This window comes from Dama dama, chromosome 4 (assembly GCF_033118175.1).
Source record: "Dama dama isolate Ldn47 chromosome 4, ASM3311817v1, whole genome shotgun sequence".
NCBI lineage: Eukaryota > Metazoa > Chordata > Mammalia > Artiodactyla > Cervidae > Dama > Dama dama.
Window position 1 is genome coordinate 58,435,764 of NC_083684.1, and position 24,733 is coordinate 58,460,496.

At 62.0% G+C, this 24,733-nt stretch overlaps 3 protein-coding genes and 1 long non-coding RNA gene across 8 annotated transcripts in view; 2 read left to right on the forward strand and 2 right to left on the reverse strand.

The window, feature by feature from the left end:
* Nucleotides 1-721, forward strand: part of PPP1R37 (protein phosphatase 1 regulatory subunit 37) — a 39,349-nt gene extending 38,628 nt beyond the window's left edge. For all 3 annotated transcript variants that reach the window (XM_061139582.1, XM_061139583.1, XM_061139581.1), the window contains exon 13: nt 49-721. The gene's annotated coding sequence lies outside the window, so the exon portion shown is untranslated. The remainder of the gene's footprint in view (nt 1-48) is intronic.
* Nucleotides 722-4,815: 4,094 nt separating this feature from the next.
* Nucleotides 4,816-14,908, reverse strand: NKPD1 (NTPase KAP family P-loop domain containing 1). Of its 3 annotated transcripts, XM_061139584.1 has the most exons (6): nt 14,421-14,908; nt 12,680-13,702; nt 11,784-11,896; nt 10,503-10,934; nt 8,249-8,380; nt 4,816-6,881 (listed from the first exon to the last, which is right to left on the reverse strand). In XM_061139584.1, exons 3-6 carry the CDS (start codon nt 11,881-11,883, stop codon nt 5,071-5,073), a joined length of 2,475 nt encoding a protein of 824 aa, XP_060995567.1. In that variant the 5' UTR covers nt 11,884-11,896; nt 12,680-13,702; nt 14,421-14,908; the 3' UTR covers nt 4,816-5,070. The 3 variants fall into 3 exon arrangements, with proteins under 3 accessions (XP_060995567.1, XP_060995569.1, XP_060995568.1); XM_061139586.1 differs by lacking the exon at nt 10,503-10,934 and having other exon boundaries at nt 13,621-13,702; XM_061139585.1 differs by lacking the exon at nt 10,503-10,934.
* A 211-nt stretch (nt 14,909-15,119) lies between these two features.
* On the reverse strand, nt 15,120-24,586 carry TRAPPC6A (trafficking protein particle complex subunit 6A). The gene is made up of 6 exons (XM_061139588.1): nt 24,438-24,586; nt 17,244-17,311; nt 16,968-17,085; nt 16,383-16,466; nt 16,125-16,218; nt 15,120-15,300 (listed from the first exon to the last, which is right to left on the reverse strand). Exons 1-6 carry the CDS (start codon nt 24,519-24,521, stop codon nt 15,269-15,271), a joined length of 480 nt encoding a protein of 159 aa, XP_060995571.1. The 5' UTR covers nt 24,522-24,586; the 3' UTR covers nt 15,120-15,268.
* Nucleotides 20,949-24,733, forward strand: part of LOC133054525 (uncharacterized) — a 28,146-nt gene continuing 24,361 nt past the window's right edge. The window contains exon 1 of the long non-coding RNA XR_009692474.1: nt 20,949-21,641. This is a non-coding gene — a long non-coding RNA (uncharacterized LOC133054525). The remainder of the gene's footprint in view (nt 21,642-24,733) is intronic.

Consider the following 24,733-nt stretch of genomic DNA (forward strand, 5'->3'; position numbering starts at 1 on the left):
CGGAGCCCCGGCTCTGATAGGCCCCCCACCCCTTCTCTCCTCTCTCAGCTCCCTTTTACCCGTCAGTCTTCGAAGAGCTGAGGACAGAGCCATGAGAATCTGCTCACCCTCACCCCCAGCCTTCCTGAGGCCCGGGACACCAGGGGGTGGGGGCCTTCCTGGGACCCCCGCCCACGCCCACACACAGCAACACTACACAGGGGTGCAGGAGCTACAGGGAGTGGCCCTCCCCGCCCTGACTGAAGCACTTCTATTTATGTCGACACTCGAAGACTCTGGGCTGGGGGTGGAAGGGAGGAGGAAGTGGATGCGGTCTCCAAGGTCATCGGGGTCATGAGGCCCCGGCGCCTCTTCCCAGGGGCCCATTTGGCCAGGCTTGCCCCATCGAGGGCAGGAGTCCTAGGTGGTGGCGGGATGGCCCCCAGGGCCCCGGGTGCGGGGCCAGGCCGGAGGCACGGCTTGGGAGGGGTGGTGAGCAGTGGTGGTGGTGGTGGTTGGACTTGGCGGAGCAGCCCCAGGCAGGGTGAGGGGCCTGGGCTGGGGTGGGTGGGGGGAGACGGGAGCCGAGATCAGAGCTTTCTTTATCTTAAGTGCAATAAATCTTTCAGGGAGCTGGGGCGGGGAGCAGCCAGGGCTTGGAGAACCTGCTGTCCGGCCACGTGAGGCTGCGCCCTGAGAGGCACTACAACCCGGGTGGGGGGGCGCGGGGGAGGGGGGCGCAGAGGGCAGGGGAGGGGCTGCTCCTGTCGGTGCAACTCTGTTCACACCTTTTCTAATAAACCGGAGCTGGGTTCCCCGTTTGCCTGCTCTCTGCTTGCCCTGATCCTGGGTCTCCGCTGTGGGGGCCCTGGGCAGGGGGAGGGGGAGGGCAGGGGCGCGACAGGTCCTGACTGGAGCATCCACGGGGATGTGTGGAGGCCATCCCGGAGGAGAGCGCCAAGGCGCGACAGGCAGGAGCTGAGTCTTCCCACCACAGCCGCCACCCCGGCGCCTCTTCCTCACAGGAGCCCAGGCTCCTCTGTGTCTGACAGCCGGTTCGACCCTGCTTCCACTCCCCTCTCTTCCGAGGAAATACGTTTCAAATACCTCCCAGCATTGCTCTGCCCGGTCAGACTCTGTGCGCCCCCATGGACTGTAGCCCCCGCAGGCTCCTCTGTCCATGGGACTTCCCAGGCAAGAATACCTGAGTGGGTTGCCATTCCCTTCTCCAGGACTCTTCCTGACCCAGGGATTGAACCCGGGTCTCTTGCATTGCAGGCAGGTTCTTTACCACCTGAGCCACCAAGGAAGTAGATAGCAGCCCAGCGCCGTGAGCCCTAGACGTCCTGGCAGGAGAACACCCCGCCCCCGGAGCCCGGCTGGTCGCCTGGTCACTGCCCACAGGCACTGAGCTGTGGCTGGAGGGCTGTTGGGCACTTATTTCTGGGAAATCTGGGTCTCACCTTTCAGAAAAGGTGAGAACCACTCAAGGGGAAGGCCTTTGCACCTACTCCTTTCCTGTGTGGGAGGCCAGCTCAGGAGGCCGCATCTCAGGAAGAGATGTGGTGAAAAGATGATGAGAATCACAGCATTGATGACCAGGAGCCCCTTCCGTTCCTATGCAAACTGTCCCAGTTGCCTGGGCGACTGAGATGAACACCTTGAGCCACCAACCACTACAGTGTCCTAACAGTCCTTAGGACTGGGACTTAGTCCCCTTGGCTGGGACTCCCTCTCATTTGGGCAAAGGGCTGGGGGATGCCATGTACATTGGTCACCGGGGAGACACCCACACAGTGTCCAGGTTCCGGGCTGTGGGCAGCAGCATCCTCTGACTGGTACAGCTGTGAGGGTGGGGGACAAGCCCCTCCAGGCTACCCTGCCTCCAGCCCCCCTTCCTAGAGAGACCCAGGAGCGCCAGCTTTGTTTCAAAGTGCTGAGAAACCACAGTGTTTTGCCAAGTTGGAGTATTGTCAGTACAGCCCCCTAAAAATCTCAGTAGGTCTTTGGTGAAATTTAGCCATTGCCCAGGAGTCAACCCCGGTGGGGGCTTTTGGCCCTTGCAGCAGTGTTGGGTGCTCACCCATCCCCTTTGCTGTCTGCCTCCACCTCCAGGCCAGGTGATTAACAGGCTGGGCTGAGGGGGACGTGTGGGGAAGGAGCCTCTGCCTCGTGGGGTGCCTGGGAACGTCTGGAGTCCTCTTGCCAGCCTTGTCCCTGCCCTTCACTTCAGCTTGTGGTGAGGAATTAAGCCTTTCCAACTGTTGATTCAGGGTTGAATTGTGAGCCTCACCCACACCTCGGATGGGACTTTAGAAGTAGGGTCTTTATCGAGGTATTCAAGTTAAAATGAGGTGGTAGGATGGGCCCTGATCCAATACGAAAAGGGGGAATTTGCAGACAGAGACAGACGTGCTCACAGGGAAGATATAAGGACATCGAAGGCCTTGTGAGGTTGGAGGACTTGTGATGCAACCACAAGGCAAGGATGCCAAAAGCTGGAAGAGGCGAGGAAGGGTTCCCTTTCCAGGTTTCTGAGGGAGTATGGCCCTGACAACTCCTTGATTTTGGACTTCTGACTTCCAGAACTGTAAGGAAATAAATCTCTGCTGTTCTAAGCTACTCAGTTCGTAGGATTTAGTTATAGCAGCCCCAGGAGACTAGTAGACCAGCTCTGCGGGGCTCCTGATTTTCTGACTTTTAGGAGTCTTGGATCTTAAAGGTAGATCCCTTTGGCCAAGGGTATTTTGTTGTTTTATTTAAAGGCCACGCGTCTCTCAGCTTAAGGGATCTTGGTTCCTTGACCAGAGATCAAACCTTGGCCCTCGGCAATGAGCCTCAGAGCCCTAACCACTGGACCACCAGGGAAGTCCCTGGCCAAGTACCTCTTTCCTTTGCCTTCAGCCACCCAAGCATCACCCAAGCTTTTTGTGAACACACGAATCCTTCACAACAGCTTGACATTGTACCAAATCTTTAAAGATCTCAATGCCCTAACATGGGAGATGTTTATTTTCATGCACGTGGGCGTTGCGGGTGGCAGACAGCTGTTCTCCATGAAGTGACTCTTGGAAGCCAGGACCCTGCCCTCTGGTGGCTCTGCCATAGGTCCTCAGGAGACCCTGCGTCCAGCAGGCAGGCGGGGGAGGAGAGCGGAGAAAAGGCAATCCTGACTCTTAAGTCGTTGTCACAATGGGAAAAGACACACACTTCCACTCCCTTCTAGGTGCCAGTTCCCAGCAAAAGCCCCACACTACAGAGGACCTGTGAATGCCGGGGGACAGGGAGCCATCTTGGCCACACCCAGCCCCTCTGATATTCTCTTTTGGTTTGGTTTTTTGATGTTTTTTTAGTCTCTGAAAACTCTATAGTTTTGCCAGACTCATGGCCAGAATCTAAGATAAAATTGGGCGACAGTTTGACCACTGCTGCACACCCTGTTACAGGCAGCAGCTTCCTCCTAGGGCCTGGGGGTGAGGCGGTCCTCAGTCCTACTCCTGATTTCCAACCCAGTCTACTACAGGTGAGTTCTGCCTCCCCAGCACCCTGGTCCTGGGGCCAGTTTGTTTGCAGCCTAGACTCTGCCCAAGTCAAGTGGGCTGAGGAAGCAGAAGGGAAGGGAAGCATGCTGCCTACAGCAGTACATCCACGGAGACAGCCATCTAAAGTGTCACGAGGACCATGTCTCTCCCCGCAGTGGCTTCTCTTGAGCAGGCTCTCCCCCTACTGTTGGAAAGCATCTCAGCACGTCGGAGTTTATGCCACCAGCTCAGCCTTGCCAGGACTGCCAGTGCTTCAGTCCTGGCAGCTCCTTTCAAGTCACAGGCTGATTCTCTGCCCCATCAATAACATTGAAGAAGTTATTGGCCAGGGGTGTTGGGGTGCTGCACCCAACCTTGGAGATATGGCATGAGGGCAGCACCCCCAACTAGGCTGCATGGCCTGGGGGTGGGTGTCTTCACAGAGCTCCTGGCTCCCTCTGGGACGGTCCTCTTGGCTCTCAGGGTCCTGGCTCAGAAGTCACACCCACCGCCGCCCCCCAGCCACTAAACTGGGCCAGGCACACCATAGGCCTCAGCTTGTAGCTCTTTGACCAATGAGAACTGGGAAGCTGCCCAGAGGAGTGGCGCCCCCACCCTAGGTCTCTGTCCCTGAGATGGAAAGGAAGGTGATGAGCCAGGATGGTGGAGGCCGGCCCTAGGAGGCCCCCCACTTTGCCTCCATGTGCCCCATCTCTGCACCTCCACTTCCCTGTCCTCAAGGGACTCATCCGGTGGCCCTGGAGTGATCCGTAAGGCAGGCATCCTCCCCGGACAGTTACTTGTCCGGGGGAGGCAGTGCTACCAGCTCCTCCAGACTGCAGTGCCAGTGAAGCCAAATTAACCCATTATGCCAGGGGAGGAGCCACCCTGGGAGGGGAGCAGCCTGCTGAGGTCACTGGGGACACCGCCCTCGGAAATGCCAGCTCCTGCCCTGCCCACAGAGGGGCAAGCTCAGGTGTGGGGACAGGAACCTGGATCCCCTGAGGCCTGGGTGTGCCCCACTGAGTCAAGGAGCACATCCGTCTGGCCCTCATCGCCCCTGCCTCCGCAGCCTCGCCCGACGCCCCCGCAGCCCCTCCCGCCTCTGGGATGTCAGCGAGCAGGCTGCCAGCTGAGCCTGCCTGACTCCCTGGGAATGCAGTGGACTTGGCAGGACAGGGCAGGCCTGGTGCCCAGTCCTCACTGAGCTGGGGAGGCCAGGGCCATCTCTGCTTCTCCGCTTCCCTGCCCTCATCAAGGAAGACCAATCGGGGGCTTTCACATTTTCATTTATTGCACTTGAACCCTGATTTCCTCATGGGTCCTTTGGCCCCGGCTCTCAGACACTGACATGCTGTCCCATTACTGGTGGCCACGGCCTTCGGCTCTCCCTGGCTCATAGATTCATCTGGGAAATATAGGCACCACAGGCCCCATTCCGGACACTGGCCCCTGGGTCTTGAGCCCACTCAGGCCCCCTACACACTCATCTGGGCAGATGCAAGTGTTGTGCCCATAAGTCTTACATTCAAGGCCCACCTGGGCTGGCCTGCCCCTGAGTGAAAGGCGCTCAAGCCATGGGTCTGGGCTTGCCCCCCTGAGCCCAGTCCCAGGGATGGTGGGCTTCGCTGGCATGCACAGGGGCGTGCCCTGCAGGGTGGCCTGCCCGGGCCGCCCCGGGGGCGTGGTTGGCTCCGTTGGGGGTGTGGGGGCTGTCGCGGGCGGGGGACTTGGGCGGGCTGGGCGGCTTGAGCGTGCTGACTGCCCGGATGAGGCTCATGCGGCGGCGGATGGAGTGGTCCAGGTTGACCGTGCAGCGCAGGAGGCTCTGCGCCTCGGCCACGGTGAAGGGGAAGTCGGCGCCCAGGAAGCGTTCAAAAAGCTCGGGGTCGCCGTCCAGGTCGAGCACGTTCTTCAGCGGCTTGGTCATGGTGTGCAGCTCCCGGCTGTGGTCGCAGAACACGTCCCACAGGCGCGCGCGGGCCTCGGGAGCGCCCCCGGCCTGCTGCCGGTCCTCCAAGCACTGCAGGGCCCAGCTGAGGCGGCATGGCCACTGGTTGGCGAGCACGACCCAAGCCACGGCCTGGCGCGGCGAGGGGCCCCCGAAGTCCCCCTGCTGCTGCTGCAGCAGGCGCACAGTGATGGGCACGGTGTTGACGATGCGCCGCATGGACACCACGTTGTCGGGCACGTACTCGTAGAGGCAGTCGCGCTCGTCGTGCAGGCAAAAGAGCGCTTCGCAGATGCGGCGCGCCGCCTCGTCGTCGATGTGGCTCTGCGCGCGCTCGCCCCCCGCCTGCGTCTGCACCGCCAGGAGCTGCGCGCCCTCGCCGCCCCCGGCCCCGGCCCCACCCGGCGGCCGCAGCTTGCGCGTCATCTCGCGATAGAGCAGGTCGTCGCGGCTCTGGACGGCGTCGTGGAGGAACTGCAGCTTGGTGCGGCGGCCCATCATGGGCACCGAGAAGGGCAGCGTGACGGTGCGGTTGAGGAAGAGGTAGCCGTTGTCGGCCGTGCCCTTCATGGAGCCGGCGCTCTCGAGGCACGCGGCCAGGATGCTGGGGTCCACCACCAGGATGAAGATGAAGGGCGCGTGGCTGTCGGACAGCAGCGTGTTGATGGCGTTGAGCACGCCCACCACGCGCTCCGGGTAGCACGTGTCCAGCCCGGTGACCTCGAGCACGACGCGCAGCCGGCGTCGCTGGTAGATCTCCAGGAAGCACAGGAAGTCGGTGAGCAGCTCCACCTCCTTCTTCACCTCGCACATGAAGCCCAGCTGGCTGCCGAACTTCTCGCGCGACACCAGCCGCTCGATCTTCTTGCGCTGGCTCACGAACAGGTGCTTGCCCACCGAGTACACGGCCATGAGCAGCCCGGAGCCCGACAGCGTGGTGGCCGCGCCGCCGAACACCCGGAGCAGGCTGCTGTTGGTGGCGCGGTGGCTCAGTGAGCGGGCGCCCACCGACAGGTAGAGCAGCCCCACGCCCAGGCTGAGCACGGCCAGCAGCGCCAGCAGCGCCAGGCATACGCGGTGCCGGCACTGCCACTCGCGCTGGCGGAAGCCCAGCGTCGTGGCCGCCTTCGTGCCCAGCACCGAGTACACGCTGAAGGGCAGCGCGCCGTACTGGTGGCGGATGCCCTCGCACAGCGTGGTCACCAGGCCGGCCCACAGCTTGTCGGTGCCGGCGTACTGCCAGGCGCTGAAGCGGATGAAGAGGAACTTGACGTTCTTGCGCCGCAGGTGCACCTCGGTGATGATGGGCTGCAGGAACACCAGGTACCACAGCAGCTTCGGGAAGGCCCAGCCCCGCACGGGCCGCGGCCGCCACTGCACGCGCTCCAGCTCCTCGGCCTCGCGCTGGGCTGCCTCTTGCTGCATCAGCGCTGGGGGGACCGAGGGCGCAGGGGGGACGGTGTGAGCGGAGGGGACCTGCTCAGGCCAGCATGGGGGCCTGGATGTTAGGGAGTGCAGGGCCATCCCCAAGCTCTGGGCAGGTGCACAAGGGCGGAAGGAGAGGCCTGGAGCCAGGCTTGAACAGGGGAGGGTCTGGGTGGGGGAGGTGGGAGGGAAGGCAGAAATAGAGCCCCCAGAGTAGAGAGGATGGCTTGGGGGCAGCCAGGTGCTGAGGAAGAGAAATGCAGGGCAGCAAGGATACCCCCTGGCTCCCATTTTCCTGGCTTACTGCCCCTCCTCCAGCTCTCAGCTCAGCTGTCACCTCTTCCACGAAGCTTTCCCTGATACCCAAGCTGGGTCAGGTGACCCTGAGCTCCTCCGCTGCAGCCCTGCCCATGCTGGGTCCTCCCTGTCTGGGGACAGGTCTGTCTCTCGCGCTGGTCTGTGAGCCCAGGAAGGGCAGGTCGTTTTGGCCACCCCGCGGCCTTGGGTGCTGGGAGACTGGAGGACTGGATCGTGAGAGGTTGGGGGCAGGACCTTCCTGCTGGGAGGGTAAGTGAGTGAACTGGAAGCTCTGTTTGCTTTTGCCTTTTGGCCAGATCTTTTCTCCTCCCAGGACCCTATCGTTTGCTCTGTGGCAACAACATGATGTGGGCTTGCTTAGCAGGTGCTCACCAGGGCCGGGCACGCAGGGGTGAGTCACCTCCGGTTTCTCTGGCGGTGACTGGGGCTGGGGGCTGAGCTGCAGCAGGCTTTGAACCTGGTTAAGTTTCAGCTCGTGTTTGCAGTTAACATTAGCTGTCAGGGGTCTTATGGGTGCCTGGCCCTGCACCTGGGTTGAGGAGAAGAGATGGGCCTGAGGAGCACAGAGCCCAGGAGGGACTCGGCAAGAGCCTGCAGCCTCGGCGAGGAGCCTGGGCTTTCTCCCAAGGGTGCTGGGGAGCCATGGGAGACTTCTGAGCAGGGGAAGGACAGGGCTAGATGTGTATTTTATTTTTTTTTGTTATTTGCTTAATTTTCTGACTGCAGTGCGTGGCATGTGAGGTCTTAGTTCCCTGACCAGGGATCGAACATGGGCCCCCTGTAGTGGCAGCATGCAGTCTTAACCACTGGACCACCAGGGAAGACTCTCATAGACGTGTATTTTAGAAAGATTCCTTGCAGTGGATTTGGCGGGGTGGGGGGGGGGGGTGGGCAAAGGCATGGGGAGGGACCTGGTAAATGCTGACCTGTGGGCCTCTGGACTGGGGCCGACTGACCTCAGGGGCAAGCAGGTCTTGGGGAAGCCTGGGGAGGGGCAAGGACCCAAGGCTCCATTTCCCTTAACCCCTCTCCCCCAACACCTGCAGGTCCTCACCCGTGATCTTGTCCAGCATCATGTGCAGGCGGCAGCCAAAGGGGGCATAGAAACCCACAGTCACCGGGACGGGCACGTGGCAGAGAGTCTTGGCCAGGCAGCTGCAGTAGACGTCATCCTCTGTCAAGATGTCTGGGGGTGCCGGGGGTGGGGAAACCCGAGTCAGCGAGGCTGGCCAGGCACCACCCTCCTCCCTTCTGCCCTCCGCACGCTCGCCCTCTTCCTGCACCGCCGGCAACCCCCTCCCCGTCTCCCAGCTGCAACTCAGGCCAAAGCCCCCGACAGAGGTTTCTGCGGCCGCAGGCAGCCCCCTCCTCCAGGACCAGGTGTGCCCGTCTGGGCCCTGGGTCCGTACCCAGAGGTGTGTGGGAACGTGGCTGCCCTGACCCCAGGTCACCAGGCTCATCATGGTCCCCCTGTGAAAAAATCTCACCGACTTTTCTTGAGGTTCCAAGGCCCTCAAATATTTAAGTCACTGCCTTCCACGCTCAGAAGCCCTGCCGTGTGAGTTTCTCCCAGCTCTGCCAGCCTGGCTGGAGCATGGACGGGCCCGGACAGCCACAGGGTCCTCAGCTGCCTGTCCACCCCTTACTCTGATCCCTCTCTGTGCCCCGGTGCCACCCGTCACTGATCCTAAGCCCCACGAAGACACGGCTTCTGGTCCTGGCCCCTTTCTCCACATGGCCTTAGGCACAGTGCTGCCTCTGGGCCCCCTCCTCTGAACAGTGGGGTGCAGAGACGCCGGAGAGGGTGAGCGCCCAAGGGTCTGGTGAGGCCAGGCCCTCTGTCAATGTCGTGGTCTGGGGTGGCCCTTCAGGGCGCAGCTGTCCCGTCTGAGTCCCGGCATAGGGACTCAATGCGCAAGTGCTACAGCCCACTCTCCAGAGCAGGCCTGCTCTCCCGCCTTGGGCCCCCACTGAGCGCCAGTTCTTGGACAGAGTTGGGGCACCAGAAGGGTGGCTGGGTTGCAGTCGAGGGGGGCACTGGCCAGCCTCGAGGTGCTTGGTGGGGATGACACGCCCGCTTCCATAGAGGCCTCTGGGCTGCGTTATCCATCCCTTGCCCAGGGCCAGCGCTGGGCCTGGGGGCACAGTTGGGAGGGCAGGGGGCAGACTAAGGCCACAGCCAGCTGAGCCGGCAGCTAGGGAGGACCTAAGCCTGCTCTGGCTGACCTCACCTCACTAAGCCTCTACTTGCCAGTGTGTGAAATGGGCATCGTGGCCATGAGGCTGCGTCCTATTTTTTCTCTATTGATGAGGTTGTGCCTGACCTGGAGATGAGCTCAGCCGAGCTCTGTTTTCAAAACAGACCTGGAAGCCAGTGTGAGTCCCCACCTCTGATGCCACCTCCCTGGTCAGGTTGCCAGCCCCTCTTGCCTGGACTCCAGGAGTCAACTCTCACGTCACATCCCGAGTCAGCTCTGAGCCCTCACGGCTCCTGCCTCTCCACGGGAGAAGGCCGACCCCTCACTGCAGCCAGGAGGTCCACAGAATCTGGCTGCCTTCCACCCTCTCGGACCTGTCTGAGCTTCCTCCTCGCCTCCCCTGATCCCGCCACATGTACCTCCTGGTTGTCCCTTGAACCGGCCACCTCAGAGTCAGTGCATTTGCCATTGACTCAAGAGAATTGCCCCATTTTGCTCAAATGTCGACTTACTGGGGCCTCGCCTGGTGACCCTGCTTAATTTGCAGACCCCATCTCCTCTGCCTGCTTTATCCTTCCCCCAACATGGTTATCACCCAGTGACGCTCTTTTGAACTTTCCTATTGTTTCCTGTAAACCCGCCTCCCCCAACTGCCTACAGAATGTGAGCTCCATGAGGGCAGCAATCTGTCTGCCCTGCTCCCTGGGGCTGTCCCAGACAGAGCCTGGCATTCCTGTAGGTGTCCATACCTAGTCACACAATGAAAGAATGAATGAATGAGTGGCTGGGTGTCACTTGTCAATGTCAGTCACGACACTGACAGAGGGCGAGTCCCCTCCCATGGTTGCACTGCTCTCTGAATCTCCCAGGCCACTCCACACCTCTGGCTGCAGCCGCACACTTGACCCATTTCCCCCACCCCCGAGCTGGCCAGCAAGCTCCCTTGGCTCCCGACAGGTGAAGCAGCAGTGGCTGCCCCGAGGCCCAGGGTCAGGGACGAGCGCCCTCCAGACAGAGCCCAGACGGAGGGGTAAGGAGGGCAGGCCCCAGGCCCCTGCGGGAAGCAAGGTGGCAGGGACAGAGCCTGGCAAGGGGAGGCTGGGTGAGCACCGGAGCTGTAGGAGGTGAAGCAGCCGCAGGCTGCGGGGGCGGGCAGGGGCCGGGCGTCCGAGGGCCTGCTGGGTTCCAGGAGGGTGCCCGCTGCGGAGGGCAGGGCTGGGCCGCCGGTGGCCACGGTGAGTGAGGTGGGGGGCGGCTGGGGGGCGCTGGCCGGCTGCGCGGAGGCAGCAGTGGTTGCAGGTGGCCGCTTCTGGGCCCCGTGAACAGAGCAGAGATGCTGCTGCGGGGGCTTGGGAGGCGGGGGCTGGGGCTGCCGCCTCTGCTGCTGTTGCTGCTGGGTCGGGGGCTGGGGGCCCCGGCGACAGCCGCCGCGCCCCCCCTGGCGGCCGTGGTAGGCCGGCTGCCGGCATGCCTGGGGGGTCGGCCGACCGGGCCTGTGGGTGCCAGGTGCCGCTGGGTCGTGGCACCCCTGCTGACAGCATCCTGGAAGGAAGGAAGTGGGAGTGACTGGGCCTGGGTCCCCAAGCCCTGAGGGTACTGGCAGGAACTGGGTCGGATCTTCAGGTGGAGGGGGGCTCGGGAGAAATCAGAGAAAAGAGGAGAACAGGGTGAGGCCTAGTGCTGCGTGTTCCCAGGCCTGGGGTGGGAGGAAGGGGAGGAGGTGCAGGGGCCTGGGCTTCAGCCAGGTCAGGGACTAGAGTGGGGATGCTGTCCCGGAGTTCCTGCTCCCCCAAATTCCCCAGTTCTCGGGTGTCCCCCAGTGCGGGCACTGAGAATACTCCATTGGGAACTGGCCCGGTTGGTCCAGAGGCCGGAGTGACCAGAGATGACTGTGGAGAGGGGACAGGGTGGGGACTAGGAAAGGGGGGTGGGCCTCACACCTGAGCTCAGATGAGGCCCTTGGGAAGGGGGCTGCCCTGGGAGGCCCCAAGCAGGCGGAATCAGCCCTGCTGGGCAATAACCACCCCCTCCCCACCCCAAGCAGGAGCACCTGTGGTCACCATGAAAGGCTGGACCCCCACTTCCTTCATACGCTCATTGTGGGGGGCTACGGCTTGCCCTCTGACCCCTCCCTCCTACCACACTGCTCCCCCCAGGTGGGGGGCAGTCCCCCCAGGCCTAGTGACTCGGGGAGGAAATTCTTCCCATGCTGGGGGAGGAGGGCAGGCCAGGTGGGCCTCCCAGGGTCCCACACGGCCCCGTGTGCAGACGCCTCTGTGGTGAGTGCTGGTGGCTTTTCTCTCTTGGGGCCTGAGGGTCTTCTTCTGCTTGGCCATCCCCCTTAGCCACCCCTCCTTGCTGCCAGGACCCCCCCCAAAACTGAACCCCTACCTTTTCGGTGCCCCAACTCCGGGTCCAAGAAGTAGCGCTCGGCGGCGATCCGGGGAGGCAGGGCACCCTTGGCAAAGTGGACGGTGTAGTGCTGGTGCATGGTGGCCGGGGGCCTGCTCAGGGAGGGGGCGGGAGGGGCCCGGCTCAGTGCCCAGCGCCCTCGGGTGCCGGCTGCCAGAGCCAACCCCCGGGGCAGCTCCCTGAGACCTGCCGTGGATGAGCCCCCCTCCCTGATGCTGGGTGCCACGTTAACCCAGGTGGGGTGGAGGTGCTCCTCCAAGTAACACTGGGAGGTCTGGATGGGGTGCGGGGGGCAGTCGGCGAGGCCCCAGGTTGGACGGTGTTAAGGAGGGTAATATGGGGTGTTTGGGAGCTACTGGGCATTTCCAAGAGGCTGGGACAATGGGGGTGCTGAGCTGGGGTGGGCTTGGAGCTGGTGGGTGGCTGAGTAAAACCGGTGGGGGGGAACTAGGTATTGGGGGTTTGTGCTGTGGGACGTGGGGGCTGGCGCCCTTTGAAACCAGCACAATCAGTGATGAGAGGTGGGAGCAGTGAGCCACCCAGCGAGCGACTGGAGTCTCAGGGCTGGGGCGTTAGGGATGTAATGAGGGGTTGGAGGGAGGGGGACTCTCGGGGAGAAAATGAAATCGGCGTGGTCCGATTTGGGAGAGGCCGGGAGAGCAAACTGGGGATGAGACCGGGCGGTGGAGGGGGGCACCGGGGTTTAAAATGTGAGGTGCCCATTTTAAGGATGGGAAGGATGCTGCTTAGAGGCAGGGACGGGTTGGGGGGGCCGCCGAGGGGCAGAGGAAACGGGGCGGTGAGGGTTGGGGGCCAGGCGTGTGACCCCTACTTACCCCACCCCACACCCACCCGGGCCTGGGGTCTCCCCGTACCTGAAGGCAGCCTCGCAGCCCCAGCTCCCCGCCCGGCTCTGTGCCAGCCCCTCCGTCCGGCAGCGTCAGCGCCGCCCCGACTACGCGGAGGCCCCGGAGCCGGAGTCTGGGAGCCGGGAACCCAGCCACCCGACCGGTTTGCCCGCCTCGTCCCCGCCCCGTCCCCAGCAAGCCCTCCCAGTCCCCATCTGGTGCGCCCCACTTTTGAGGACTGGGGTGCCCCAGGTAAGGCACGGAGACGGCAGGCCTCGGTGCCGCCCAGGGAGGGCCCCGCCACAGGGTCTGCAGGTCTGGGCGCCTCGACTGCGGGCGGGCAGGAAGGAAGCCGGGAGCCCAGGCCCAGGGAAGGAGCCATCCCAGCTTCGGGTGCCAGCTCCTCCTGGGCCGGGTGACTTCCCCTCTCTGAGCCCGGCTTCCTCACTGCTGAGTGGACTGGCGTCTGGGCTGGCCTCTCGTGGCCGTCGGGAGTCCGCTGAGCCCAGCACCTAGAGCTCGGCAACAGGCGCCAACCGACCCACTTACCGGCTGCTCCAGATGCTTCACATAAAGTGACGACACGCGAGTTCCTGGCTCATTAGGAGCCACGCTCGGTGGACATGCTTTTCCCTTTTGGGGCCCAACACACAGCTTGTGGGATCCGAGGTCCCCAGCCAGGAACTGAACCCCGGCCCCGGCCATGAGAGCACAGGGTCCTAACCACTGGACCACCAGGGAACTCCCCACACGCTTCTCTACAGTAACCCCCTTCTCCTGATGACGCCCCCGCAGGGTGGGGGTGAGGCCTGCCCTGCAGATGAGGAAACAGGACCCACGGAGTCCCCCCCACCCCAGGTCTTAGGGAGGCTGAGTCGGGCTTTGCAGGCAGTGTTTAGTGCCGGGTAGTGAAGGCGCCTTGCAGCCATTCTTGGGGGGTGGGGGTGGGGAGGAAGCACCTTAGATACCTTGGAGGGGGGCCCCTCTGCTCTCCAGGGTCCTGTCTCCGTGCGGCTGCTGCTGGGGTGATGGCGCCAGCAGAGGTTTCCCCTGGGAGGTGGGGGAGCGACCACTAAGCAGCGCCCAGGACCAGAGAGAAGGACACCGACGGGCCCTGCAAGGCACCCAGTGACCAGACGCCACCCCCTGCAGCCCAGCTATGCCTCCTTCCCTTTTTGCCAGGCCTCCCAGCAGCTTCTTCCTTCTCATCCTCGCCAGCTCAGAACTCTACCCCTATCCCGATCAAGCAGGCCAGGCTGGCGTGTCGGAATCAGGGGTGGGTGGGTCTGTGGGGGCCCCTCCTGGACCGCCCCTGAGCATCCTGAGGGCAGGGATGGCCCCAGGTTATTCCCCCACTCCTCCACCACCACCCGCCTGCCTGCAGAGTTTAGCTGAGTGACCGAGATTCATTTGGGACTCATCTCACAGTGCCAGCCTCCAGCCAGCGACCCACAGGGAAGCGCGAGTGAGCAGCCGCTCCAGGGGATGTGATGGGCAGCGGAGCGGCGGAGGCTGCAGGCTGCTGGAGTAGGCGTTTGGGGAGGCAGCCAGGCAGGAAAGGCCCATGCTAAGGCTCGGAGGCAGCCCAGGGACTGCAGGGCTCGGCTGTGTGTGCTGGGGAAGGGGCTACATGCGGTGTCTGCACCAGGCGCTATGGAGGCAGAGGAGCCCCAGCCCCTGGGGGGAGGTCTTAGGCAAGGGGACCCCTCCTCCCCCGATTCGGGTCGATCCCAGGCTCAGGTTACAGCTCCAAGGCTATGGTACTTACCCACCTCAGGCAGCAAGTGGCAGAGCCCGGCAGAGTCCAGATGGGTGATGCCCCCAGATGCTATGAATGTAAACAGGGGAGGTGGTGGCAGGGGGTGGGGTGCGGGCACGGAGGCTGAACTGCCCAGAGACTAGTCAGCGGGGCCATTGTTCTGGGTATGACTTGCATCCGCCAGGCACGTGAAGCATGTGTTAGAGAGTGTGTGTGTGCCTGTTGGGGGAGCTGAGGGTGTCTGGCCCACCCACTCATCCGTCGTTGTTCTTGGCAGCCCCCCAGGCCAGCCCACACCTGGCAGCAACTCGAGGGGCCCCTGGCCGCGCTCCCAGGGAGAGGTCCATTCTTTGGGCCCTGCTGAGCAGAAAGCGGCCCCAAACTTGTCCATGCTGGCAAGGCTGCCCGTCCCGGGGGCCACCCTCGCCTGCCAGGTGTGCGGGGCGGGAGGCGGCCAGCCCCAGGGCTGAGGCTGCAGCGGAGGGGACCCCGGGGGGGGGGGGGAGGAAGCCACACGGGGTGTTTGCGCACAGGGCCCGTGACACACACATTCGCTTTGCCCCTGCCCCCAGCCCTCTAGAGTGACCCCCCCCACTTTCCACGCTGAGTCTGGTTCCACCTACAGAACCTTTATTGAGCGCCTGCCCTGTGGAGGGACGTGTGTGATGTGGACCCCCCACACCGGCCCCCGGGACACCCCCACTTCCCTCTGACACCCATCTATTGGGCATCTGTGACACCCTGCAGCGCAGGGACCCCGGTCTCCCCAGCACCAGCCCCCAGCACAGGCAGCAGCGGAGGGGGGTCTCTGGGCCGGGGTGCTGTGAGGCTCGTCTGGGAGTAGGACCTGGGGCTCCTCAAGGTTTCTGGATCACCACCTGGAACTTACCTGGAAGAGAAGGGCTGGCCTGAGCTCGAGGCTGGGGCCGGAGTGGAGAGAGAGGAGGAACCCCAGCCGCTCCGAGCCATTCACCCGGGCCCTGCGCCCTCAGCCCCGGTGGCCCTGGCTGGACCTCATTTCCTCACTGGCCTGCGATGGTGGTGCCCCAGCCCCACCCCCGGCCTGCGCCCCAGGGCTGTGTGGGTGGCTGGGGGCACGAAGGTCAGGCAGCAGGTCAGGCACGTAAGTTGTGGGGGAGGGGCCTGGCCCAGTTTAAGAGGCACGTGTGGCTCGGATCCTGCCAGCTCAGGCCCCAGTCCCCCGTGACGCGTGGCCCTGGGGATCGGTAGAGGGGACGACACCCGAGGGAAGGGGGCCTGGAGGGCTGGCCCCCAGGTAAGGGTGGGGCCTCGGCTTGTCCAATGGGGGGCACTGTGGGCCAGGGGGGCCCCGGCGTCAGGAGGACACCCCCTCACACTGGCTGCCTTTGGAGCCCCTCAGCCCAGCACACCACCACCCCCTACCCAGGTGACTTCTATTGTGTCCACCTGGGTTCTCGTGCTGGGAAGAGTGTTGGAAACCACTAGCCCAGGTCCTTATCATGGGCTCTCTCCTCCAGGCTGGCATGTCCCGGGGAGGCAGTCTAGGAGGACATCGGGGCAGGTACCTGCTGTGTGGCCTGGGCCCGTGACTTCAGCTCTCTGGGTCACAGATTCCCATTTGCAGAGGGGCTGGGCAGCCCGGCTCCACCTCCATGGCCCCCGGGAGCGGGGGGGCAGGGGGCACCCCCTGGCACACTCGAGGGATGGGAACCTCCCCCCACCCCAACTCACAGGCAGGAAGGGCTGCCACGGAGGCGGTGACCAGGCTCTTGACGCCCAGGGTGCTGAGGGTGCCACGCAGGAGGCCGCAGGTGAAGGCCAGGAACTGGGGGCGGGGGACACGGGTCACCGTGGGCAGGGCAGGGGGAGGCCAACACTCCGGGGCCACGCCGGGCTTGAGGGTTCGCGAGGAGAGGGGGGTCCGCCTCCCTCTCCCGGGGTCCTGGGCTTGGGAAGAGGCCTGCCTCAGGCCAGAGTTCTGCCCGGTACCTTGGGCGCTTCCTCCAGGTACTGCAGACCCGAGGCCATCCGGACGAGGAGGGGGAAGCTGTTGTCCTGCAGGACGTAGGTCCCCTGGGGACAGAGGAGGGTCCGAGGGAGCCGGGGTGCTGCCTGTACCTTTGTGGGGGGGGGCGGCGCCAAGGGGAGGCAAGGGTCCAGCACCACCACCCTGAGGTCTAGAAGGACCCTTCCCTCAAAACGGCTGTGGTCGTCTCGGGCCGTCCTTCGGAGCGGTACGAGGACTCACGGGCCTTCCGATCAGGGCCTGGTGTCCCCCCCGCCCGATCCCCTGCTGCACAACTTCCAGGGTGCCCAGTGGGGAGAAGGTGCAGCCCAGGCCATCGGGCCACCAGCCGGGCCCAGCGTGGGCGCCTAATGGGAACGAGGCCTGGGTGCAGACAAGCAGCGTCAGGCCGAGGCAAGGCAGCCAGCCGCAAGGGGCCTGTCCTGGGTGGGGCTTGTGGGGAGGCCCCGAGGGGGGCTGGGCCTGCTGTGACTGCCCTGAGCCGGGGTCCCCTCCCTGGGTCTCAGGGGCTCCGGCCTCTGCCCGTTGTCTGGCCGGGGGGCACGCACCTGGTGGTTGGTGCGGAGGCTGTCCATCTGCTTGTGGAACACGGCCACCCACAGGTCTTTGCACAGGAACTTGAGGACGTCCAGCTCTTCCCTGAAGGCTAGCGTCTCCCGGGGCAGCCTGGGGGGGCAGCGGCAGACACCATGGGGGCCGGGCTGAGGGAGCCCCGGGGTGAGGAAGAGGGAGGAGACCGGCCTGGCATCCTGTGTGCAGGGAGGCACCCTCCCCGCCCGTTTGCCCAGGAAGGGACCCCACTTCGGGGCCTGCCCGCCTCTCACCTCTCGCCCAGGGCCTGGCCCACGCGGAAGCCCATGCCCTCCAGGACCAACAGGCTGGTCTTCTGTCCCTAGAAGGCCAGGGAAGGGAGGCTCAGGGGCCCTCGGCCACCTCTAGCCGGGAGCCAGGCAGTGGGGCAGCTGAGGGGGTCTTGTGCATCCCTGCTAGTGCAGGGAGCTAAGACCCAGGATAGAGGGCTTCCTGAGTGGCAGGCTGGCTCCACAGACCACACCGGCCCTCAGGCCCCACTCGCCCTCACTCCAGGAAAAATGGGGGTCTTGCCCAGGCTCAGCCTCATCCCTGTTGTCTTTCCTGGCAACTCCCATCACTTCCTGTGTGTACTTTTCAGCGTCCATCCTTATAACACCGTGTGGGGTAGCACCCCCATCACTCCAGAAACTCAAGGTGACAGCCTGGGGCTCATGTGGCGAGCAAGGGGGCTGCAGTGAAGGGGCCACGAGGGGTGGGCCCCCGGCCTGGCCAGCAGGCAGCTGAAAAGTCAACTGTGATCATGGGGCCTTAACTATGAGCCGAGACTCCTGGGAGGGACCCCCCGGGGCTCAGGGGAGGCAGGGGTTCGGTGTGCTCGGCGAAGGCAGTGGTGGCCGAGTGGCCTTCTGGGGGGCCAGGCCAGGGTCCCGCGGTGGGGAGCTGAGGCGTGGGGACCAAACAGCAGGAGGCCACACTTGGTGTCCGGCCACGTACCCTGGAGCGCGGACAGCGTGGCTGGAGGACAGCCGACCTGTGTGACCCAGAGAGAGCTGAGCGGCCCTGACTCAGGGCATCAGAAACGCCAGGACGGTGTTAGGGGGGCCGGGTACACACCAGGGCGCATGAGAAACATGCTGGACGAGCAAAGTGAGGACTCGGGACCCGGGCCTATGCTAGGTCAGATGCCTTGGGCAGACCCCCTCGTTTAACAGCCCCTTAAGGTAGGCTGTGTTTCACATTTTGGAGACCCGGGCGCAGAGGGGTTAGGTCAGACCTCCCAGAGGCACCTTCGGACCCGAGCAGGTCCGGCTCCTGCATGCAGGTGGCTGACAGGCAGGCGATCAGGGCAACACTCGCAGCTGTCTGTGCCCCAGGGAAGTGGCAAGGGCTGAGGTTGGCCAAGGGGAGGTGCCAGGATTGGGGGGGGGGGGTTGTGGAGCAGAGATGCCCCGTGTGATGGCCCCCTCCTCTGCTGGGTCACGTGGTAGCCAGACCCTGGCCCGCCATTCTGCCCTCCTCCTGTGGGAACCGGGCCTGGGGAAGGACACAGCTTCCTGCCCGTGACTCTGACGTGTGCTCTCTGGTGTCCTCCGACACGGCAGGGCTGGCCTTGGTGGGGGGCGCCAGGCTGACTCGGTGACTAAGATGTTCGATGTCTGAGCTCGGCTGTGAGGAGCAGAGAGGGGAACACATGCCTGGTGGCTGGGTCCAGGGTCCGGATCCTTACCAGCTGTGGGCCTGGGGCAGTAGCCAGCTGCCCTGTGCCTCAGTTTCCTCCCATGTAAAAGGAGGCCCTCGTGAGGATTAAAGGAGTGGATAAGTGCCGAGTCGGGCTCAGGATGCAGTACTGTCGTCACTTGCGGCCTCTGCACCTGTCAGCCTGCTGATGAGCTGATGGCAGAAGGGAAGGAAAAGCCCACGAAGGAGGGGCTTTGTCCTGTGGGTGGACGTATCTCAGCACCTGGTTCCCTGCCCGGCCCTCGCCAGGCCTCTGCCGCTCTTGCATCACCTCCCTGCTCAGGGGAACTCCTGAAGGGGGCCGGACGGGGCTCCGCTCTGACCAAGCGCACCTGTGTTCCCAGGACTCCCCATTCATCCCGCGGTCACTTCCTAGCTCCCCTCCAGGAGCCTGCACACCATGCCTAGTGGGGATGACAAGCTGGTGACAGGCTTAAGGCGGGGGCCCCAATCTCCAGGGGTGGGTGACCGGCAGCTTGCAACACAGCTGCTGCTGCTGCTGGCCCCACGGTCCCAGCCCTCAGAAGAGGCCAGGTAAATATCTGCTGCACTGCAGAGACTGGGGGTGGGAGCGAGAGGGGGCATAACGCCAGCAGGGGTGAGGAGAGGCAGTGGGGAGGGGGGTGGGGAGGAAGTGTGACAGGGCGTGGGTCTTGGGGGAGGGGAGGGCGGCAGGGCTGGCACACCCCAGGCCCTGCAAAAGCTGCCCCGACACTAGGGGGTCATCACTTCTCTGGAGGGAGGGCGAGGGGCCTCTCCCATCTTGTCCTGAGCCTCTGGAGCCCGGGCCAGAGCCAGAGCGTTTCTGGGCTCCCCACACCTGCCGCAACCAGAGCCCACGGAGAGGAACTGAGATGATGGGAGAAGTGGGGCAGGGGGACCCCCTCAGAGAAGGCTTATTTAGCATGGGCACCAAGGGCATCCATGAGCAGCATGGGCCCTCGGAGGAAGGGACGAGCCGACAAGGGAACGTTTGTGGAAATGAACGTGGTGGCCAGAAGAAATCTCTTTGCGAGGGAGCTGAAAAAGAAAGAACGCTGCAAAGTCGCTAAAACCTCACAGATTGTTAAGGGGAAAAAAAGAAAAGAAAAGTTGACACATGGAAAGAGACCCAGAAAGTCTACGATTCCTCTGAGCGCCACAGATGGAACAACAAAGGGAGAAGAAACAATGAAAGAGGAAAATGTGCTCAGCCGCGCTCGGCTAAAGGCGGATTCAGGCGTCCAGGCTGTAAAGGGCCAGAGCTCGGAGCAGGAGGAACGCCAAACAAGTAAACCAGACTGCCTCCCCCGAGCCATCCTGGACTGCTGGGTGGGGGCGCTGCGTGCCGGGTCCCTCAGTTATCTGTGAGGTTCAGCCCCCACCGGTGGGGCCACTCTATGCTGGCCCAGGGCGGGGCAGTCCAGATCCTGCCTCAAGCACGGGGAGAAGGGATGACTTCTGACTTCCCCAGCGTGAATGGCCCCAGAAGATGCAAAAGAAGTATGGCAGGGGGGACTTCTCTGGTGGTCCTGTGGCTAAGACTCCGAGCTCCCAGTGCAGGGGGCCCAGGTTCGATCCCTGGTCAGGGAACTAGATTCCACACGCCGCAACTAAGGGTCCTGTGTGCAGCAACTAAAAGACCGAAGATCTGGCGTGCTGCAACTAAGACTCAGTGTGGCCAAAGAAATAACTTTTTTTTCTTTAAAAAAAAGAAAGTATGGAGAGCGACCAGGTGGGAGCAAACCTCCCAACCTGTCGCCGGTCTTCTCCCCCATCATCCCCCCAGGCAGTCTCCACACTACCGCAGACCCCACCTTCTCCGCTGACACTCCAAGAGCTCACCCAGTTCCCCCCCGCCCCCCATCTCTCTGCCCCTCCCCTGTGCTCCGGGCTCCTCCCCCACCCAATCTCCATCCCTTCTCATCCAGGTGGCCAGGGAGGGCCTCCGAAGAGGTAAATCTGAGCCCGACGACCTCAGGTTAAACCTTCTACCCTGCCCCCAGCACCCTCAGGACAGAGCCCCAGTTCGCTCACAGAGGCCCCACTGCTGGCTCTGCAGCCTCAGAGGCACCACGCCCCAATGCCATCCACGCTTTCAGGAACCAGGTGGTTTCCCAGGCTCTGGCCTGGGGACAAAGACTGTATCTGATGGCTGCTCCACCACCCTGCCCTGCCCAGGCCCTCCTGAGAGAAGGGACTGGCTGAGCACTCACTGGGCTTAGGTGGACGAGGGCCCAGCCCGCACGGCTGTTCCCGGGCCTCCAGAGGACAGCTCATTCCCACGCTGACTTAACTCCTTTGCCCACAGGTTCCCCTTATCGTCAAAGCTCCTGAGATGGACAAACCAGAGCTGCCTCCTCTTCCTCCTCCTCCCCCGCCTCTTCCTCCCGGAACTTTTCCTGCTCAGATAACAAAGGCCCTTTGACCTTCCTGTTCCTCCAGCCAGGCTTCCACTCAAGCCATAACCCTCCAGGAGAATCCATTCAACAGCTACAAATAACCAGGCAGGACGTGGAGATCAAAAAGCCCTAAACAATGACTGTGGCTCCTGGGCGCCTGGCGGTGGCGGCAGAGATGAACCAGCCACCATCGCTTTCTTCAAAGGGCTCTGGGGCTGGTGCGGCTGCTGCCACAGACAAGCTCTGACCCGGATGCCTGATTTTGCCTCTGATTTTGCCTCCTGATTTTGCCTCTGATCCTGGAAAAGCCCTTCCTGTCTGGTGCCTCAGTCCCCTCTCCTGTAAAATGGGGTAATAACATCAACCCTGGAGGGCTGTTCTGAGGACGAAATCAGATAAAGCACTGTGCTGGAGCCACGAGAAGTATCCCAAGAGGCAGACAGGACACTTGCTGGACCACAAAGGAGGCGCAGAGAGGGGACGGGCCAGGAGCAAAAGGGAAAAGACTGCGGGAAAGCCAGGCAGCTGCCCACGACGTGCCTCTGAGAAACGGAGTTTGCCAGCGTGGAGGTATGTGGGGAGATGGCAGTCCTCACTCTGGCTGCACACGGGAACCACCCGGGAGCTCTGAGGGCCAATGTCCAGGCCACCTCCCAGCCCAGCTCTGCCGGAATCCCTGGTGCGGGGACCCCAGCATTGGGGCCGCAGAGGTAGCCGTGCAGAGAGCCAATGCCAAAGGTCATGGGCACACGCGTGCTCTGAAAACCCTGTGCTGAGCAAAGCTGAGTAACCGCGTGTCCCCCACACTTGCTCGGCCACATCAAAATCCTCCCAAGAGTGTCAGGGAAGATGCTGAGACAGGTGAGTTTATAGCACAGGTTTTGGAAGTGGGAGGCCCAGTTACATTCCTGACTCTGCCACTTGACAGCAAAGACTCCATCCATCAAAGCCTCTGTTCCTCATCTACAAAGCGGGCAGGATCATGCTGACCTCCATGGGTTGTTAGGCGGATCAAATGAAATCAGGAAGGTGAGGCCCCTGCAGGCACCTGGTGGGCGTTACTGTTGGCCACAATACTAAGTGAACCCCAGTCCCTACCCTCACCCTCCACAGCACAGGGGCTGCGCTCACTTTTTCAACAGACCCACACTAGGATTTCCCTGGTGGTCCAGTGTTAAAGAATCTGCCTGTCAGTGTAGGGGACACGGGTAACATCCCTGGTCCTGGAAGGTTTCACACACCGTGGGGCAACTAAGCCCATGCCCCACATCTCCTGAGCCCATGTGCCACAAACACTGAAGCCTGCACACCCCAGAGCCCGTGCCCCACAAGAGAAGCCACGCCAGTGAGAAGCACCGCAACTAGAGAAGCCCCTGCTCACTGCAACTGGACAAAGCCCAAGTGCACCAACAAAGGCACAGCACAGCCAAAACCAAACAAATAATAAATTAAAAAGTATATACATCCATTCTGAGGACCTACTATATGGTGATCAACGCAGACCTGGTCCCTGCCCACACCACACAGCACGAAGCCTGGCAGAGGAGACAGCAGTAATTAAAGGATCATAATTCAGATTTTTACAGTGGTGTGGGGAGGGGGAATGTGCAAACAGAAAAAAGATACCCCCACTTCCACTGAGAGCTTCCCTGAGGAAGGGACATTTGAACTGAAGGATTAATAGGTGTCAACGTAGTATTGACGTGGCAGGTAAAATAAGCTGGAAGATGAAGAAGGGGGCTGGTATGGAGTAGAGAGGAGGGAAGCCACACGGCAACAGGGAGGGGACAGATGGGAACTGTATTTAGACAGTGGAACAGGCTGGGCCTGACTGATGGCTGGAGGTGAGGGAGTAAAGGTGGTTATTGGAGACCCCTGGGTTCCTTGTTTGAATGTCAGGATGGATGGGGCTCTGGGACACTGCAACCCTCTCCCTGACACACAGGCAAGTGCACTTTCCCTCTCCCAAGTGTCATCATTCTCATAGCATCTCCCCAAGGTACAATATAGATGCATTTATCTGATTCATCTGTTTCCCCCACTACAACGTAAGCTCCAGAAGGCAAGAGTTTTGCACAGTTTGCTGAGTAATCTCTAGCCCCTACAGCAACGCCTGGCACCTTGCATGTTTTAATAGTTAAGAGTTTGTTGAATCTATGTTGGGATGATAACAAGCAACAGCCTTGTTAGGGCTCCTGAACTGGGAAGGAAACACAGATCAATAAAAATGTCTTGCATATTGACGATGATGATACAATAATAATGAAAGAAGTGGGCATAATACCCACTTATTAAGCATCTACTTTCTCTCTAAACATTCTTCTTAGTACCAGATTTTAGAACAGAGTTCCATGTTTTGAGGGCTTATGATGTGTTAGACATGGCACTAAGTACTTTAAAGTCTGAGCATTTTCATAAGGACCAACTTTCAAAATTCCAAGCACGCTCTAAGGCCTCCTCTTGCCTGGAATGTTCTTCCCACTACTTATCCCCAGGGCTTGCTTCTTCCCTTCTTTTCCTCAGAAAGGCCTTCCTCCACCAGCCACCAGCCACCACTCCATCCCTTTTCTCTCCCTGATTCTACTTAACTTTTCTTTATAGGACTTCTCACTAGCAGGTGGCACATTTATTGCTATTTTTATTGTTTGCCTGGGTGCCCTGCTCAGTTGTGTTAAACTCTTTGTGACCCCAGTCCGATAGCCTCCTCTGTCCGTGATATTTTCCCTGCAAGAATACTGGAGTGGGTTGCCATTTCCTCCTCCAGGGGATCTTCCCAATCCAGTGATCCAGCTCACGTCTCCTGCATTGGCAGGTGGATTCTTACCACTGAGTCACCTGGGAAGCTCATTGTTTGTGTAAATTTCCTACTAAAAGGTTAAGCTTTGTGAGGACAAGGAAGCAAGTGCCTGGGAAACAGTAAGTGCTCAGTAAGTTTGTTGAATGAATGTCTCACCGAGCCTTAGGTGCTGTTATGATCCCATTTTACAAGGGAGTAAACTGAGGCACGCAGATCGAATCGCTTGGCTTTCATACACAGGCTGAGTGGCACAGGCGGAATTTACCCGGGCAGTAAGTCCTCAATATATACCAAGCAATCGTAATTACTACCTTCTTACTCTGTGTCAGGTTTTGAACTAGGAGCTTGTCCCCGAGTTGTCTCGCACAGTTTTAGGAGTAACCCGCGAGGGCGGCCCTGTCCGGACCCGGCTTTGCCGAGGCGGAAGCCGGCAGTGGAGGTCTCTCCGCGATCAGGGGCGGGCGGGTATTCGGCCCGGACCGCTGCCGCGCCCTCCGTGCCTCCCGGGGGCCTCGACTGGCTTTCCAGCCGCGGCCCGTGGCCCTTCCCCACCAGGACCCGGCGCTCACCCCGGGGCCGGGGTCTGGATCTTGAGCCCACAGCTCCGCTACCATCTCGGTGTGGAGAAACTCGAACAGTGCCGGGTCCGCCATGCGCGGGTCTCAGTCGCCTAACAACCGCTCAGCGTCTCGTGTTCTCATTGGCCCAGTTGGGCAAACCCCGCCTCCTGCTTCTTAAGTGCGGCCCGCCCACCCCTGCTTCCATTGGTGTTTCAGGCTAGCCCCGCCTTCCGTTCCTGGGCTCTCGTGGTGCGCGCGTGAACCCGGGAGGGCCTGCTTTGTCTGTATTGGCCGCACGTGACAAG

Coding starts and splice junctions, on each gene's coding strand:
- NKPD1 (XM_061139584.1), bottom strand. CDS start 11,883: ATGCACCAGCACTACACCGTCCACTTTGCCAAGGGTGCCCTGCCTCCC. Junction 8,381..10,502: donor CTTCACCTCCTACAGCTCCG/GTGCTCACCCAG, acceptor CGGCACCCCCAG/ACATCTTGACAGAGGATGAC. Junction 6,882..8,248: donor GATGCTGGACAAGATCACGG/GTGAGGACCTGC, acceptor CGGTCCCCCCAG/CGCTGATGCAGCAAGAGGCA.
- TRAPPC6A (XM_061139588.1), bottom strand. CDS start 24,521: ATGGCGGACCCGGCACTGTTCGAGTTTCTCCACACCGAGATGGTAGCG. Junction 17,086..17,243: donor GGCCAGGCCCTGGGCGAGAG/GTGAGAGGCGGG, acceptor CTGCCCCCCCAG/GCTGCCCCGGGAGACGCTAG. Junction 16,467..16,967: donor GCCTCCGCACCAACCACCAG/GTGCGTGCCCCC, acceptor CTCTGTCCCCAG/GGGACCTACGTCCTGCAGGA.